The sequence below is a fragment of the Petaurus breviceps genome, unplaced genomic scaffold, assembly GCF_028583685.1.
Source record: "Petaurus breviceps papuanus isolate PSGF00001 unplaced genomic scaffold, PetGlider_PUasm1.0 90823, whole genome shotgun sequence".
Lineage (NCBI taxonomy): Eukaryota > Metazoa > Chordata > Mammalia > Diprotodontia > Petauridae > Petaurus > Petaurus breviceps.
Window position 1 is genome coordinate 5,961,071 of NW_027187352.1, and position 15,429 is coordinate 5,976,499.

At 41.1% G+C, this 15,429-nt stretch overlaps 1 protein-coding gene across 1 annotated transcript in view; it reads left to right on the forward strand.

Moving 5' to 3' along the window:
* UVRAG (UV radiation resistance associated) overlaps positions 1–5,719 on the forward strand; it is a 415,539-nt gene extending 409,820 nt beyond the window's left edge. Inside the window, exon 15 of the mRNA XM_069070876.1 lies at positions 2,102–5,719. Within this exon, the coding sequence (XP_068926977.1) occupies positions 2,102–2,807 (706 nt within the window). The 3' untranslated portion in view covers positions 2,808–5,719. The remainder of the gene's footprint in view (positions 1–2,101) is intronic.
* Positions 5,720–15,429: the final 9,710 nt, after the last annotated feature.

The following is a 15,429-nucleotide window of genomic DNA, read 5'->3' on the forward strand; positions in this document are numbered from 1 at the left end:
CTGGCTCTCTGGCACACCATCTGCTCTGGGCTGTCCTCTCCTTTTACATAAGTGAGACAGACCCTTCCTGAATTCCTTCTGTTACCTTGGGCTGGAAAATTGTTTCACTCTGTCTTTTTGTGAATTCTTTTGCTCAAGAATTCTCTTAGAGATTTGATTTAACATTTTTACTGAGGGAAACTGGGAAGCTCTCAGGCAACTTCCTGGCTTTTCCCTGCCATCTTTGCAGGCTTAGTATATCTACCATAATATAATTCATTAACCATTTAACATTAAATATAGAAAAAAAAAGTTAGAATCATGCCTTGTAGTAATTTTGAATACATCCTGTCATTTGAGTCTCATAGCAGGAATCCTGCAAGATGAGCAAGAAAAATGAGAATCACCCCTTTTTTGCATAGCAAGAGTATATTGTGAAGAAATGCTGTATGAAATAAGGGCTAGGGAGAGAGCCGGTACCCAGATCATAGGAAGCCTTCATTCCAGCGTCAGTCATTTCTGTTTTTGTTGTCCCATAAGCAGCAGAGACCCCTTGAGCAGGACACTGGTGTGACCTGGAGCCCAGGCAGAGTGATCTGATAGGACTTGACTATACATGCAGTTCCTTCCATTGGCTAGACCAAACCTGTCATTTCACTTGTAGGAAGCCCTGGACAAGGAGTTTTCCAGTTCAGACAGGCACAACTTTGTGAACTAATGGGCTGAGACACAAGCTCATGGGCACTGAGAAGTGAAGAGACTCTTCAGGCTTATGAAACCAGGATGTGTCAAATCAGCAAGCAATTATTTGGCACCTGCTGTGTGCCAGATATTGTGCTAAACAGTAGGAATAAAACAAAATGCAAAAACAGTCCCTGCCCTCAAGGAGCCCACAGTCTAATGTGGGAAACAACATGTAAATGACTATGTACAAATAAAATAAAGACAGGCTAAATTGCAGGTAATCCTAGCAGAAATGTGCTTGCATTCAGGGGGATCTGCATGGGCTTCTTTGCACAAGGTGGGAATTTACATGGAAATTAGTAGGCACCATGTAAATACTAAATATATATTAAATATATACAAACATATGTAAAAATATTAAATATTGGCCATTAAGCCCATTTAGAAGGCAGTTACAGTGTTCCAGGTTCAAATCTCAATTTTATTTATTGTCTGGCCCTTTTAGCAGTGCTCCTCCCCAGAACTCAGTCTCCTTCTCTGTAAAATAGTTGGACAAGATGTTCTTCAAGTTCCCTTCCAGCTCTAAACAGTATAATCCTATGAATCCATCCTCTCCCTGCCCTTGCCCCCCAGCCACTCATTACCTAAATGATATACTGAGAGCATAAGTCCACTGGAAACCAGTCCCGGTTCATGAACCATGACCCTCCCTACCTCTCTCAGAGTTCCCAGCAGCCGGTGGTGTGACTTCTACTTCATTCTAGAGTAATCGATCACAGCTGTGGTAATTCAAGCATGCCTATTGTAAGCTCTGATGGCAAATGAAAGGCTTGGCTTGTCAGGACCAAATAATTGTCTGTGGGTGGTGTTAATATTCTGTTTTGGTTTGATTAACTAGCTTCGCTGGAAAATCATTTAGGGGGAGAAGAATACTGTCAGCAAGAGGCAGAAAGCAAACAGTCCCACAACTGGCAAAAAAAAAAAAAAGGAAAAAAAAAGCTTGGAACACAGAGTAAAGTTTTGACAACCTATCACCTGGAGAACTCCCAAATTAAGGGCAACAGATTTGGCTTGGTTTTCCTGTGAGTACTAAAAACTGTAATTCATAGGTCTGCCTGTCTGGTATTAGGTGAACTCTGACAGTTACCCCCAGCTACAAATGCACTCACACCGCTAGCACTGGTAGCTGCGGGAGGGGAATTTAGAGTTATCATCATGTAGAGAGAGCTGGGAGATCATCACAGGTTCTCATCTGGAAATTACCTGCTAGGTTCCCTCATCTGAAACCCTATTTATCATATCACAGGGATAATAAGATTTGTACTACCTGCCTACCTTGCAGAGCCAGTAAGGAAATTGTTTGGTAAACCTGAGATACAGAAATATGAGTTATTACTATTAAATGAGAAGTAATGTATTATTTTTCTTTGTCTTCCAGTGACAGGCATCATACCTCCAGTGCCATTCCAGTTCCAAAGAGACAAAGTTCCATATTTGGGGGTGCGGAAGTTGGCTTCTCTACTGGGGTCCCATCACCAGACAAAGGTCACCGTAAACGGGCCAGTTCAGAAAATGAGAGACTCCAGTATAAAACTCCTCCTCCTAGTTACAACTCAGCATTAGCCCAGCCTGTGGCCATCATTAAGACTGTTGGAGATTCCGAGAAAAAAATGGCATCTTTGTCCTCCTCCTTAGATACCTCCTTGGACTTCTCCAAAGACAATAAGAAAAAAGAAGCTGATTTTGAGGATAATTTAAACAGGGGCCATGTGAATGTGAACAGTAGCCAGGAGTCACAGGAGCTGCTCCTTGGGCATCCTGGTACAGTCAATGGAACCCTCCTTCCCAGGGAGCACAGCAGCACGGCCTGCAGTGATCAGCCAGAGGAGCTCCCTGCCACTGCCAGAGGGGCTGAGCTCCGCTGTGCTGTGGAACAGGCCGAAGAGATCATCGGCACAGAGGCGATGGGCTTGAGCTCAGGGGACCAGATAGAAGCATTTAACTGTATCCCAGTGGACAGGGCCGTGGCTGTGGAGTGTGATGAGCAGGTGCTGGGCGAGTTTGAGGAGTTCTCCCGACGTATCTATGCACTGAATGAAAACGTGTCCAGCTTCCGCCGGCCACGCAAGAGCTCAGACAAGTGAGTGTGGTAGGGAAAAGTCATTGACTGGACCAGGACAGAGTGATTGATCACAAATGAAGATGAAGTTGCACTTATCCTTTGTATTAATTATGGAGCAAAATAAAACAGATTGAGTCTATTCCTCTGATGCTGGAAAGTGAACTTGGGGAAGTGAGCCAGGACATGGGGTCAGGTGTATGAATGGGCCAGGTAGACTTATACTCTGTTTCCATATATTTGCTTTTCAAACCTTACAGTTGGTTCTAGGTCAATAGTCATTCTTTAGCTTGAAAAAGCTTCTGTCTAGTTCAGGCCATGTTATAGGTATTCATCTGCTTCTGTTACATACAACTTTGTTTTATCCTTGGATGGAAGATGATAATATATAAATCATAAAATGAATGAATATATCTTTTATTGTTTGTCACTGTTAATCACAAGTAACACTCTCACTGTGGTTCAGAAACTGAATATCTAGGACCAGGTTTGCCCTGCTTCCTGAAAGGTCCTTGGCCCTTTGTCTGGTTAAGGATCAATCTTGGTGAGTCTCTCAAACACAGGAGCGCCACGCCAACAACTTATCTCCCTGGACTGCTGTAACCTCAGTCTTTTGGGTGTCCAGTTGTCTAAGTAAGAAACTTGAGTGTGTCAGATTCCTCTGCACTGTCTTAACAAATGGCCACATCCTTTCTCCATTTAATACCAGCCTCTCGTGGCTCTCAACAATTTGATTTTTTAAAAAATAATAGATGAATTTTCTAGAATATTGCTTAAGAGGATTCCAAGTACCCTACCGATTTCATGATGCAATCCCATTTTGGGGCCAGAGCTCTAATACTTACAGAATTGAATGCTGGGACACCAAAAGCCAGGCGTACTTTTAAGAAATTCACACACCAGGCCAACCCCCCTAGATTTGAACTCCATGTTAACTTATTGAATTTATAGTCAGAAGGAAAAACAAACCCCCTGCCAAGTGCTGTGTACAATTAAATAGATGTGGCTTGCCCAGCCCTGTGAATCTGAACATTGGGAATAGCTGGATCGTGTCAAGAGATGAGGAAAAATACTGTGGATGTGAATAGAAGGGCACAGTTTTCTCCATTTAATTTAATCACTCACCATTTTTAGAGCTCAGATTCCAGCCCTGTTGCTGCCTGTGCCATATACTCAGGAATGTAGCGCCAGGGTTACAAGCTCTTTAAAGAGAATGTAGTCATCTCACTATATAGGTTACTCAAACAAATAACAATGGAGTTTTCTTCCCCAGAACCTGATTTTTCTTTCCAGGTCTGAATTTTCTCTTCAGACCCATATTACCTACCATGTGGTACATCCCCCTAAGACCAGGCCAAAGGAAGCTGTGAATATGTATGATATGTTATTCCTTAAATCTACCAGCGTTCTTATGCTGTATAGAATATCACATATAGTATGCACTGCTTGGTAGCTGCATTTTTCCCATGTAACATCTTAGGTGTTAACGGGTCCTGAAATCCTCTTCATATTTTGTCTGGGCCCCCCTGAGCTCCCTTTGGATTTATAGATACATTAGACTAGAGTATCTCACCATCGATCATTATTTTCCATGTATCTTTATCTCTCTCACACACACACACACATACACACAGCTATCTTGCAGTATTAGGCAGAGCAGATGTACAGAAATTTTAAAAGACTCCTAGGAAAAAGCTTTAACTTCATTTGAACAAATCTCATGTATTCCAAATCAGTTGCTCTGTCCCCTCTGGGCCTAGGGCAGAAGCCCCTTCAGTATCCCCTGCAGGGTTTTTTCAGAAGATACATCTTTGTTCATTCTCAAGGGAAGGAAGAGGCTAGACTCACCCAGCATCCTCTAGAGAAAGAGTCACAACAGTCCTCCCCCTGAGGAGACAGCCACCCAAATCCCAGACCATCATCTCAGAGGAGAGAAAAAAAATGCACGTGTGGCATCTACTTCCCAAACCTGGCAGTAAGTGTGTGAAGTCAGTGCCAAGCCCAAAGAGTAGCTGCATACTGTGTAATCCTGGGAGGCCCTCTATTCAGGCCCCTGGCACCACCGAGCCATTGGTCCCAGTGATGAGAACAGGACACAGAGAACATGCATTCATGGGCATTAATCTCAGGTTCCACTCAACCAAATGAAGCCCAAGTCTCTGTCTTCCCCTCTGTGGTCATCCTTCTTGGAGCTCTTCACTGTTTGACCTGCACCATCTGGAGCCCTAGTGCTCAGGAGTGCCAAGTCATGGTGGACCTGGCCTCGGGGGTCATATTTGCTTGGATCATGCCTTTTCCAATAATGTACACCTTACAGAACATAGCTTGAGTTTATTTGCAGTGTCAATTACATTTTCCCTATAACTAGAGTATTTCAGTGTCTCAGTGACCAGATTTAAGTTCATTTTTCATTGCTGTAAACTTAATTTTTCCAGTGCTTTAAATGGCCAGGGCCCAAACACTGATGAGTTCCCAGCTTTTACAGTTTTTCTTCTCAAATTTGTCTTGTAAAAAATACCAAAAAATTTAGACTGCTTGGGCAGGGGGGGAGGAGGGATTGAGGAGGAGGTGTGGGAATTTGGGTGGAAACTATCACGTCACTGTCCATTTTGAAACTGTCAAGAACCTCACTAAATTTCCATGAAGATTAGAGCAGTTTGGGAATGTTTTCGAATCAGTACTTGGTGGTACCTCACTCCTCCCCCAAACCTTGAAATTCTGGAGGCATTTTTTTTAAGAATATTACTTTTGGAAGACTGTATCCAGCTATATTTTTATAGCAATCCTAACACTGTCTATTTATCCTTACCTAAACAGTTATTTAAATAATTTTCAAAATCACCACCAATAATAAATGGCATGTAGGAAACTTATCTGCTGGTAATTGGGAGAAAATTCAGCATCTGTATTTATAAAATAAATTTGATTAGTATTTATTTTGAGAGTGAAGTGTGTTATTTACCTCCCTCTTCCTCTTTTTGAGTCTTCATTGTTTTATGTGTCTTATCAAAGCTCAGCTGTTGGAGAATATGTCCTTGCTTAACAGTAGGGCAATGGCTAGCTTACAGCTTGTTTTAATTTACTTATGTTGTTACTTTGCATTTTAAGTTTTCGATACCTTTGAGGTAATCTGTCATCTTTATTTCCATGATTTGAGAATTGTAGACTTGAAGAGCTGAAAGGGGATCTAAGGATCATTAATGTAATCTCCCACCCGATGCATTCCTTCCAGGCTTCTGCTGTGACGAGGAACTCATTACTTAATCAAGATAGCCTCTTTTTTTTTTTTAAGTTAGTTTCTGTTAATATCTTCTGTTTTTTATTTCATTAGTTTTCCCAATTAGTCCTCCCTTTCTCCATCCCAAAGAGCTATCCCATATAACAGATAGTATTTTTAAAGGCAAATGACAACAGCAGTAATAATGTAGAGGAAAAAGACAGCACAACTGATCAATACATTGAAAAAGTCCAAAAACATGTGCAGTATTGCAACACCTTCCCACTTCCATGAAGGGGGAGAGAGGAGGGGTGTGTCCTCTTGTTTCTTTCAAGATCTGCTTGATTTCGTAATTTTTCCACATTTCCTTTTTGTAATTTTTTGATATACCTTCCATTTCCATTATTATATATGTTGTTTTCTACATCAATTCATGTAGAGCTTTCTATGTTCCTCTGTATTCATCACATTCATCATTTCTTCTAGCACAGTAATATTCCATCACATTTATGTACTACAGTTTTTTAAACCATTCCCCAATCAATAGGCATCCACTTTGTTTCCAATTTTTAGGTATTACAAAGTGTTGCTATATATTTTGGTGTGTATGGGAACTTCTTATCAATGGCTTCCTTGCTGTAAAAGCCCAGTAATTGGATCTCTGGGTCAAAGGATATGGACATTTTAGTCACTATTTACATAATTCCAAATTTCTTTTCTAATTGGTTTTACCAATTCACAGCTCTACCAATAATGCTGTTGTCATTCTCAAAGAAGGTCAAAATGACATCACCATGTTGGGAGTTAAGGTACAGTGTGTCCAACTGTGGCTGATGAGGTCAAAATGAACTCAAAAGGCTCTATCACAGATCAGGCATAAATAGTCTGTATGAACGTATAGGCCAATAATGCATTAGTTTGCCTGTCATTCCACAACTCTCCATCATTAATTATTGCCATTTTTTGTCATCTTTGCCAATTTGCAGAGTGTGGTGAACTTCAGGATTGTTTTAATTTACATTTCTCTTACTGTTGGTGATTTGGAGCTTTCATGTGTTTAATACTTTGCAATGCTTCTTTTGAGAAGTAATCCTTTGACCATTTATCTGTTGGAAAAAGCAATTCTATCTTTTAACATCTCTGACTGTCAAGATGCTCCCTTACATTAAATAAAAATCTGACTCTCGGTCCTCCCTTATTACCATTGGTCTTATTGCTGCCTTTTTAAAAATTATTTTCAAGGAATTTTTCTTTGTACTTAGGAAGATATAAACAAAAAGTCCTATTGCTATGTGGCACTTTAAAATCCACAAATCAGTTTGCTCACAACCTTGTAAATTAGGTAGGCTCAGAAAGCTTCTGTGACCCAGGGTCACAGAGCTAGAAAATATCAGAGCCACCATTCACACTTCAGTCCTCTAGATGCACATCCACCATGTTTTATGCCACACTTCATTGAATATATCTACTCCCCATTCCTCTTGAAAATCTTTTTGATATTTGGGAACAATGATCATGTCCCCTATGTTTTCTTCAATCTAAATATCCCTTGTTCCTTCAATTCTTAAATGTTGGTTTTGCATCTCCTTCCCAGTCTGCTTCCTCTGAAAATTCTCTGCATTGTCAGTGCCTCTCCAAAAATATGCCCCCCAAACTGGACATAATACTCCAGATGAGGAGGCCTTACTAGGCTAGACACTACCCTGTCAAGATGGGAGCTAAGTATAATATGGACTTAGTGAGATCTTTACTTCTCACCACCTTTCATGAATTACATCAGCTCTCTGTGTCCTGGCTTCCTTGTCTCTAAAATGGGAATAATACTGCCATATACAATAGAAAGATCATAGTGTGCTGAAAAATGGGGAACCTGGTTCTGACTCTATCTCTGCCAGTAATTTGCTGTGTGACCTGAGCAAGTCACTTCCTTCTCTAGGCTTCAGCTTCTCCATCTGTAAAGTATGGAGTGTGACTATCAAGGCTCCTTTATATTCTATCTTTTTCTTATTGGATGTGGAGATTGGAATGAAGATAATCTAGTCTAAACCAGTAATTTTGCAAATTAGGTCCAGTGACTTGTCCAAGATTGCCCAGGTAACAGCAATACTAACAATGGTTGACATTTCTATAGTATTTAAGGTTTACAAAAAACTTTACATAGATTCTCATTTTATCCTAAGAAGTTCTATGAGGTACTTTCTACAAGTATTGTTATCTGTAACTTGTAACTATAAGTTATTGTTGAGAAAAATAGCCAGCCACACAGCTAGTAAGTAACAAAGCCTGGATTTGAACCCATGATCCCCCAATTTTTTCAGGAACAGACATTCATTATACGCTCTTTTCCTCCATTCATTGCATCTGGTCTCTAAATGCCATGCTTAGAAGTAATTGCTAATTTGACATAAAGCACTTGAAAATAAAATGTTTTTCTTATTCTGAATGAACTCCATTCTTCCAAAAACTTCTTCATCTCAGTTAATGAAGCTGAATCAAGAAGCATTTGTTAAGTACCTACTGCATATCCGGCACCAGGCTAAGAGTTGGCAGATGAGAAGAAAGGCAAGAGACAGTCCCTGCTCTAAAGGAAGGTCCGAGTACGTGGCGAGGGGCCACACATCGGACCATGGGCCATTCCTCTTTCCAAAGAAACCCTCCTGAGGCGGAAAGGACACATCGTCACTCACCTTCTGGCTTCAAGGAGCTCCAGCCTTGTGTCTTCAACAGCCCCAACACCTACCTTAGATGATACTATACGTCCAATACTGAACTCATCTCTCCTTCCAACTTCTCTATGTCCATGGACACCATGGGTCTCTCAGTCAGATACAAATCTTCAAAGTTACCTTTGACTCGCCTCTCTTTACGCTGCACATGAAATAATTACTGAGTGCTGTTGTTTTTACCCTGTAATATAGTTTATAACTTTCATACCCATATCCTTCTCTTTTAAACATGCAGCAGCTTATCCCCATTTTAAAAATTCAGAAACAGAAGCTTAGAAAGAATAAATCCCTCATCTTAACTCAAACTAAATCAATTATAGAATCAGGACTAAAACTCCTGGAATTTCACTTGCAACAAGTATTGGAGTAATCATATCCGAAAGATTACTTTGGAGAGCTAGGGAAAAAAATAAAGTTCAGCAAGAAAACAAAGGTAAAAAAAAATTTCAAGATAAATTATTTTTAAAAAGTGGGAAGGAAAGGGGCCTAGAAGTAGCAGATCTCAAACTACACTACAAATCAGTAGTTACCAGAATGACTTGGTCCTGGCTGAAAAAAGTAAGAATCAATGGACCATCAGATTAGGTACACAAGATACATAAACCCAAAGACCTCAGCTACTGAGGTAAGAACTCACTATTCAACAAAAGACTTAAGAAAACTATAAAGCAATCTGGCAGATGACCAACACCTCATACCCTATACCAAGATAAACTCAAAATGGGGACATGACTTAGATATTAAAAGGTCACATCATAAATCAGAGAAGCAAGGGAAAAATTTCATGTTGGAGCTATAAATAGAAAATAACTTCATGACCAAATGAGATAGAGAGCACCATATAAGATAAAATGGACAAATTTGATTACATAAAATCAAAACTCTTTGCATAAGAAAGCCAATGCAGCAAATAAGAGAAATGAAACCACTGACTGGGAAGAAAAACCTTTGCAGAAAGTCTCTCTGATAAAGGACACATTTCCACAATATGAAAGGACATGATTCAAATTTATAAAACTAAGAGCTATTTCCCAGCTGATAAATGATTAAAATATATAAGTAGGGAGTCTTTTAATGAAGAAATCCAAGCCATCAACAACCACATGAAAAAAAAATGTTCCAAATCATTAATAATTAGAGAAATTAAAGCAATTCTGGAGTTTGACCTTACATTCATCAGACTGGCAAAGATGAACCCTGTCGAAGGACCTAAGGAAAACAGACACATTACTGTACTGTTCACGGAGATGTGAATTGTTTCAACAATTCTAGTAAGAATCTTGGAACCATACTCCAAAAGCAAACTAGCTATACATACTATTTAACCCAGTGATATCACTTCTAGGCCTATAACCCACAAAAGATCAATAGGAAAAGGACCATATGTACAAAAATATTTATAGCAACTCTTTTTGTAGTGGCAAAAATCTGGAAACTAAAGGGGTGCTCATCACTTGGGAAATGGCCGAATAGACTGTGGTATATGTATGCAATAAATACGATTACACCATAAAAGGGAATGAAAAAAACAGATTCAGAGAAACCAGAGACTTATATAAACCAGTGAAGAGTGAAGTGAACAGAACCAGGAGAACAATGTATACGAGAACATTGTCACACAAACAATTTTGAAGTACCTAAGGCCTCTGATCAATACAATGACCAACCACCATTCCAGAGGACTCACTATGAAGCATACTGTTTAGCTCCTGACCGAAGTGATAGGTTCAAGATGCAGAATGAGACATTCATTTTTCAACATGGCAAAAAGGATTATTTTTCTTGACTACATCTATTTGTTACAAGGGTTCTGTTTTTCTTTTTTTTCCCCCAATGGGAGAGAGAGAAAATACATACTTACTAATTGAAAAAAGGTAAAATAAATAAAAGTTACATTAAAAAAGCATTGAAGTTGTTACATAAAGTCCCCAGAGTACCCTTGATCAAAACCTTCACTCTCAATAAATCTCTACTAAGATTCCTCCTCTAGAAAATTAGAGAGTTAGATTTAGATGATCTCTAAGAACTCTTCAGCTGCTAAGATTCTATGTTCTAAGAACTCTTCTATCTCTCACATTCCATGTTCTAAGGTCCCTTCCAGCTTTAAAATTCTGTGTAATGTGTTTTGAGCCCCATCCCAGCTCTGACACTATGTGTTCTAAAATTCCTTTCAGTTCCAACATTCCGTGTTCTAAGGTCCCTGTCAGTTCTGATATTCTGTGTTCTCTGTTCTGAGCCCCCCTCTCGACTATGACATTCTGTGTTCTAAAATTCTTTCCAGTTCTGACAGTCTATGTTCTAAGGTCCCTTCAAGCTTCTAGTGCCAGTGCTGAGTGCAAAGGTCCCTCTCAGCTCTGACATTCTATATTCTAAAGTCTCTCCCAGGTTTGACATTCTTTGTTCTCAGGTCCCTCATTGCTCTGACATTTCTCTGTTCTAAGGCACCTCGCAGCTCTGACACTGTGTCCTGAAGCCCCTTCCAGTTCTCTTACATCATGGGATGGATTTACTCCTTGGCCTCACATTTCAAAATAGGTATTAGTCTTTAGACTGACATCAGCGCCAGCTTCCACTACCATCTCCTCACCTGGGCTGCTGGCAGGGCCACAAACTGACCGTCAATGTTCACACTCCACAAACAGTTTTGTTACCAGACTTCTAATCCCCTCCCTGAGTGGGAGTATGAGTTATTCTAGCCACAGACAGGTGAACTAAGTCTGGAAAACACTACTCCTCTATTGCCCCCTTTTCCTCTTGTTTTCTTAAGCAACAGAAGTCTGAAAACGTCTACCCCTCTGGCCCCTGAAGCAACCACATTTCTGGAAAAGCTCTGGATGGAGCACCAAGAAGCCTGGATTGTAGTCATGACCCCACCGCTGACTCACCACTGTGACCTTGAGCAAGGCACACCGCTCACCTGGCCTCAGTTTCCTCCTGCTTGAGATGGGCTTAATAAAATAGGTGCTCTCCTCCTCACATGAACAGTCAGCAGAATCGAATGAGACTCCAGATGGGAAAGTACGTTTTTAAAAACATCCTTTGTTTTAGTGTCACCTACATTTCCCAGTATATCCCTTTGTCCCTCCCAGAGAGCCATCCCTTGTGACCAAGAGAGTCCGCAGAGGCAGAAACCGTTTTGCAAAGCTTACCAACCCAATGAGGTGAGTCCAGTGGCAGCTGTGCTGTTCTGTACTCATGGTGCCCCCCTCTGCAGGGAAGGGAGGGAACTGCCTTCTCCTATTTCTTTGGGGCCAAACTTGGTCATCATCAACTTCACAGGTTGCTTTGTTCTTGTCCCTTGCATTTCCATGGTCACAGTCATCTCATATATTATTTTCCTGATCCTGCTTATTTCTTCTGTTTTCAGTGTGAAGGCACTTTTCAAACTTGAGATGACTGATGTAAAGGGCTGTTATTATAATCTTGATGTGGACCAAAGGCAAATCACTTCTTTCTCAGCCCGTGCCCTCTTCTGTAAGGGGGAAAGAAAAGAATTCCTGTGGGGGACATTTCTTTGCAGTGTTAAGTAGATTATGATGGCTGTTACTCAACTTTCCCTTCCCCTCCTCTCCAATAGGCACCCTACACTCTGGTCAGGACAGGTCAGGTCCTTCGATGCCCCCCTGAAGCATTCACTTCTGCACCTTTGCCTACCCCCACCTTTGTATGTCCTTCAAGACCAAGTCCCATGTCCTCCAGGTCTAAGAGTAATAACTCACATATCTTTCTCAGTCCCCCACCTTCTTTTTTTTCTTTGCCTTTTTTGGGGGGAAATTGGGGTTAAGTGACTTGCCCAAGGTCACATAGCTAGTTTTTGTGTTAAGTGTCTGAGGCCAGATTTGAGCTCAGGGACTCCTGACTCCAGGGCCAGCACTCTATTCACTGTGCCATCTAGCCACACCCCCCCCCTCCCTTAATGCTAGTGCCTTCCCACAGAGTTCACCTTCAAGTTCTCCTGTCTATATCTTGTTTGGTTTGTATATTGGCTCCCCCATTAAATACCAAGCTTTTGGGGGGCTGGGATTATCTTCATACCTTTTCTTGTATCCCGTAAGCTTAGTACAGGGCTGACACAAATTAGAGCTTGTTGACTTGTTGACTTCAAGGTTTACAAAGCATTTTCCCCACAGTTAGCCCTGGGAAGCAGGAAGAACATGTGGTATTGTCCCCATTTTACAAATACAGAGAACAAGGCTCAGAGAGAATGGTTAGTAGTGACCACAAAGCAGGTGTCAGAGTGGGGACTCAAGCCTGGGTCTGCTATGTTCAATGTCCTTTTCATTAGCATGGATAACCACTCTGTCACTCATTTCTCCCCCTGCTCTGAATTTTTGCAGTACTTAAAAGAATTTAGCACTCAATTACACTTTATATAGAATTATACTGGCTTGTATTGAATTGCACTGAATTACTTTGAATTGTACATAATGATTCCACAATATTAAGTGTAACTCAAGTCCCAAACCAATCGATATGGGATTTTCTCTTCATTATTGGAAATCAAGAACCTGCTCCCAGATGAGGGATGAAACAGAATTGTCAGGAGAGAAGAGAATCTTCAGTCTCTTCAGGCCCTGGGCACTTCTGGCATTCAGTTTCAAGAGAGAAGACGAATGATGCCAACCCCACTTCAACTTGCTGAAGGAAAACACTCTGGGAAGAAGCTAAAAAGTGAGAGACTGGAGATTTCCACCATGCCCTATCCCCAGCTTGCTACACCAGAGACTTCAGGGAGCTTCCCTTGGGTGAGATCTAGGATCCTTTCTTTTGCTGAGCTGAGTTACTGTTCTCTCAATGGGGAGAACTCCTTCACTCTATATTGTCTAGTGTATGTTCTCCTGTGAATACTTTCTCTGATTTCTGTTTTGCTATCAATCTAGATAAATGGATTTCCTTGCTATGTGCTCTATAGGCATTGTATTCATTGTGGAATTGGTATTTAGTGGGAAAAGGGTCAAGGCTTGGATGTAAAGCTTGGGTACTCCTTTCCCCATTAAGAAATGGCAATCAGAAATTTAGCTCGAACCTAAAAAATATTCCATAGATTAATAATATTTAAGGGAGCAAACAGATATAATTTTAGCCCAGTACCCCTTCTCTCTGAGTGTTCAAGCTTCTGGCCTAAACCTCCTGCTTCCCTTCCTGGCAGGAATTGAGTCTTCCTTGGAGAAGGGCAGGGTGGAAAAAGACTAGAAGTGTATCTTCAAGCCACATAAAAACACCCTCCTGCTACATATAGAGGACAGCCTTTGCTATGTAAGTATTGACACCACATCCAATTTGTGAATCCTTCCTCTGCCTCCCTTCCCTCCAACAACTTACTGGGCTAGTTCCAGACATATACTCCATCACCAAGCCCTTCCAGCTTTGGTGGACCCACAAGGGCATCTGTTCTGCTAACACAGCCTTCAAAACCCCAAGGTTGCCTCAGCCACTATCATGATGAGAGAGAGGACATAGTAGAAGGCCTGTTATTCATCACCTCTGTGACCTCACAGTCTCTCAGGCTTTCCATTCGTTAAGTCATTATTCATGTCTATTCTCTCATGTGAGCTCAAAGCAGCCCTTGAGGGCAGTCATTATGTCAGAGTGAAGATTCAGGAGTGTCCCCCTCCCTTTCACTGACGGGAAAACTGAGACCCAGAGGGAAGGAAATACTTGCCCAAGATCACACTGTGACTCAAACATAGCCTGGACTGAAACCCAGGTGTCTAGAATCACAATTTAGTCCCCTTTCCTCTATACTTAGAATTCCTATTTTCACTCCCCTCTCCTACCTCCAATCCCCTTTTCCCCATAAATCTCATCTTCCCTTGGCATCTGGCCACCTGGTAAAAATCCTCTGTTCCATAAATATGTTATGTTAAGTGTCTACCCCTTGACTCTGGCATCCCTTTCGATAAGAAAGAAGATTAAACCTAATGAGGACATTTCCTCCTTCAAGTGGGAAAAAAAAGTGCTCCCTACACACAGGCACCGTGAGTTCCACCTCCACCCTCCACTGTTCAGTCCTGATCTCCCAGTTGCCTTGTTGGAGAGTGCCGGCCTCTCCAACAAGGCAAACAACCTGCATTACCATGTTGTTCGAATGAGTGAACTGTCCCAGGAAGATTCTGGAGTTTAAGGGATATGCTTAGAGTCTGGGTCCAGGGGATGGGTTTCTGTTTTCTTGTCTTCATTGTTGCCACTGTAGATCCAGAAGAGAGGAAAGTTCTCTCTAAAGTGGGGGAGGAGATGGGAGAACTGAGCTACAGGAAACTCCTTTTAAAAGCCTTATAATTTCACCTCCTCTTAACTCAGTGAGAAGTGGGGGATGTTATAGAGATTTAGCTATTTGAAAATTTTCTATGCTTTTGGTAGAACAAAACATAATATTTTTGGGGAAAAAATGATAGGAGCAGGGGCGGGTAGGTGGCACAGTGAATAGAGTCAGGAGGAACTGAGTTCAAATCTGGCCTCAGACACTTGACACTTAGCTAGCTGTGTGACCCTGGGTAAGTCACTTAACCCCAATTGCCTTGCCTTCCAAGAAAGAAAGAAAGAAAGAAAGAAAGAAAGAAAGAAAGAAAGAAAGAAAGATAAAGAAATAAAAAAGAGAGAAGGAAGGAAATAAAGAAAGAGAGAAAGAAAGAAAGGAAGGAAGGAAGAAAGAAAGATAAAGAAATAAAAAAGAGAGAAGGAAGGAAAGAAAGAGAGAAAGAGAG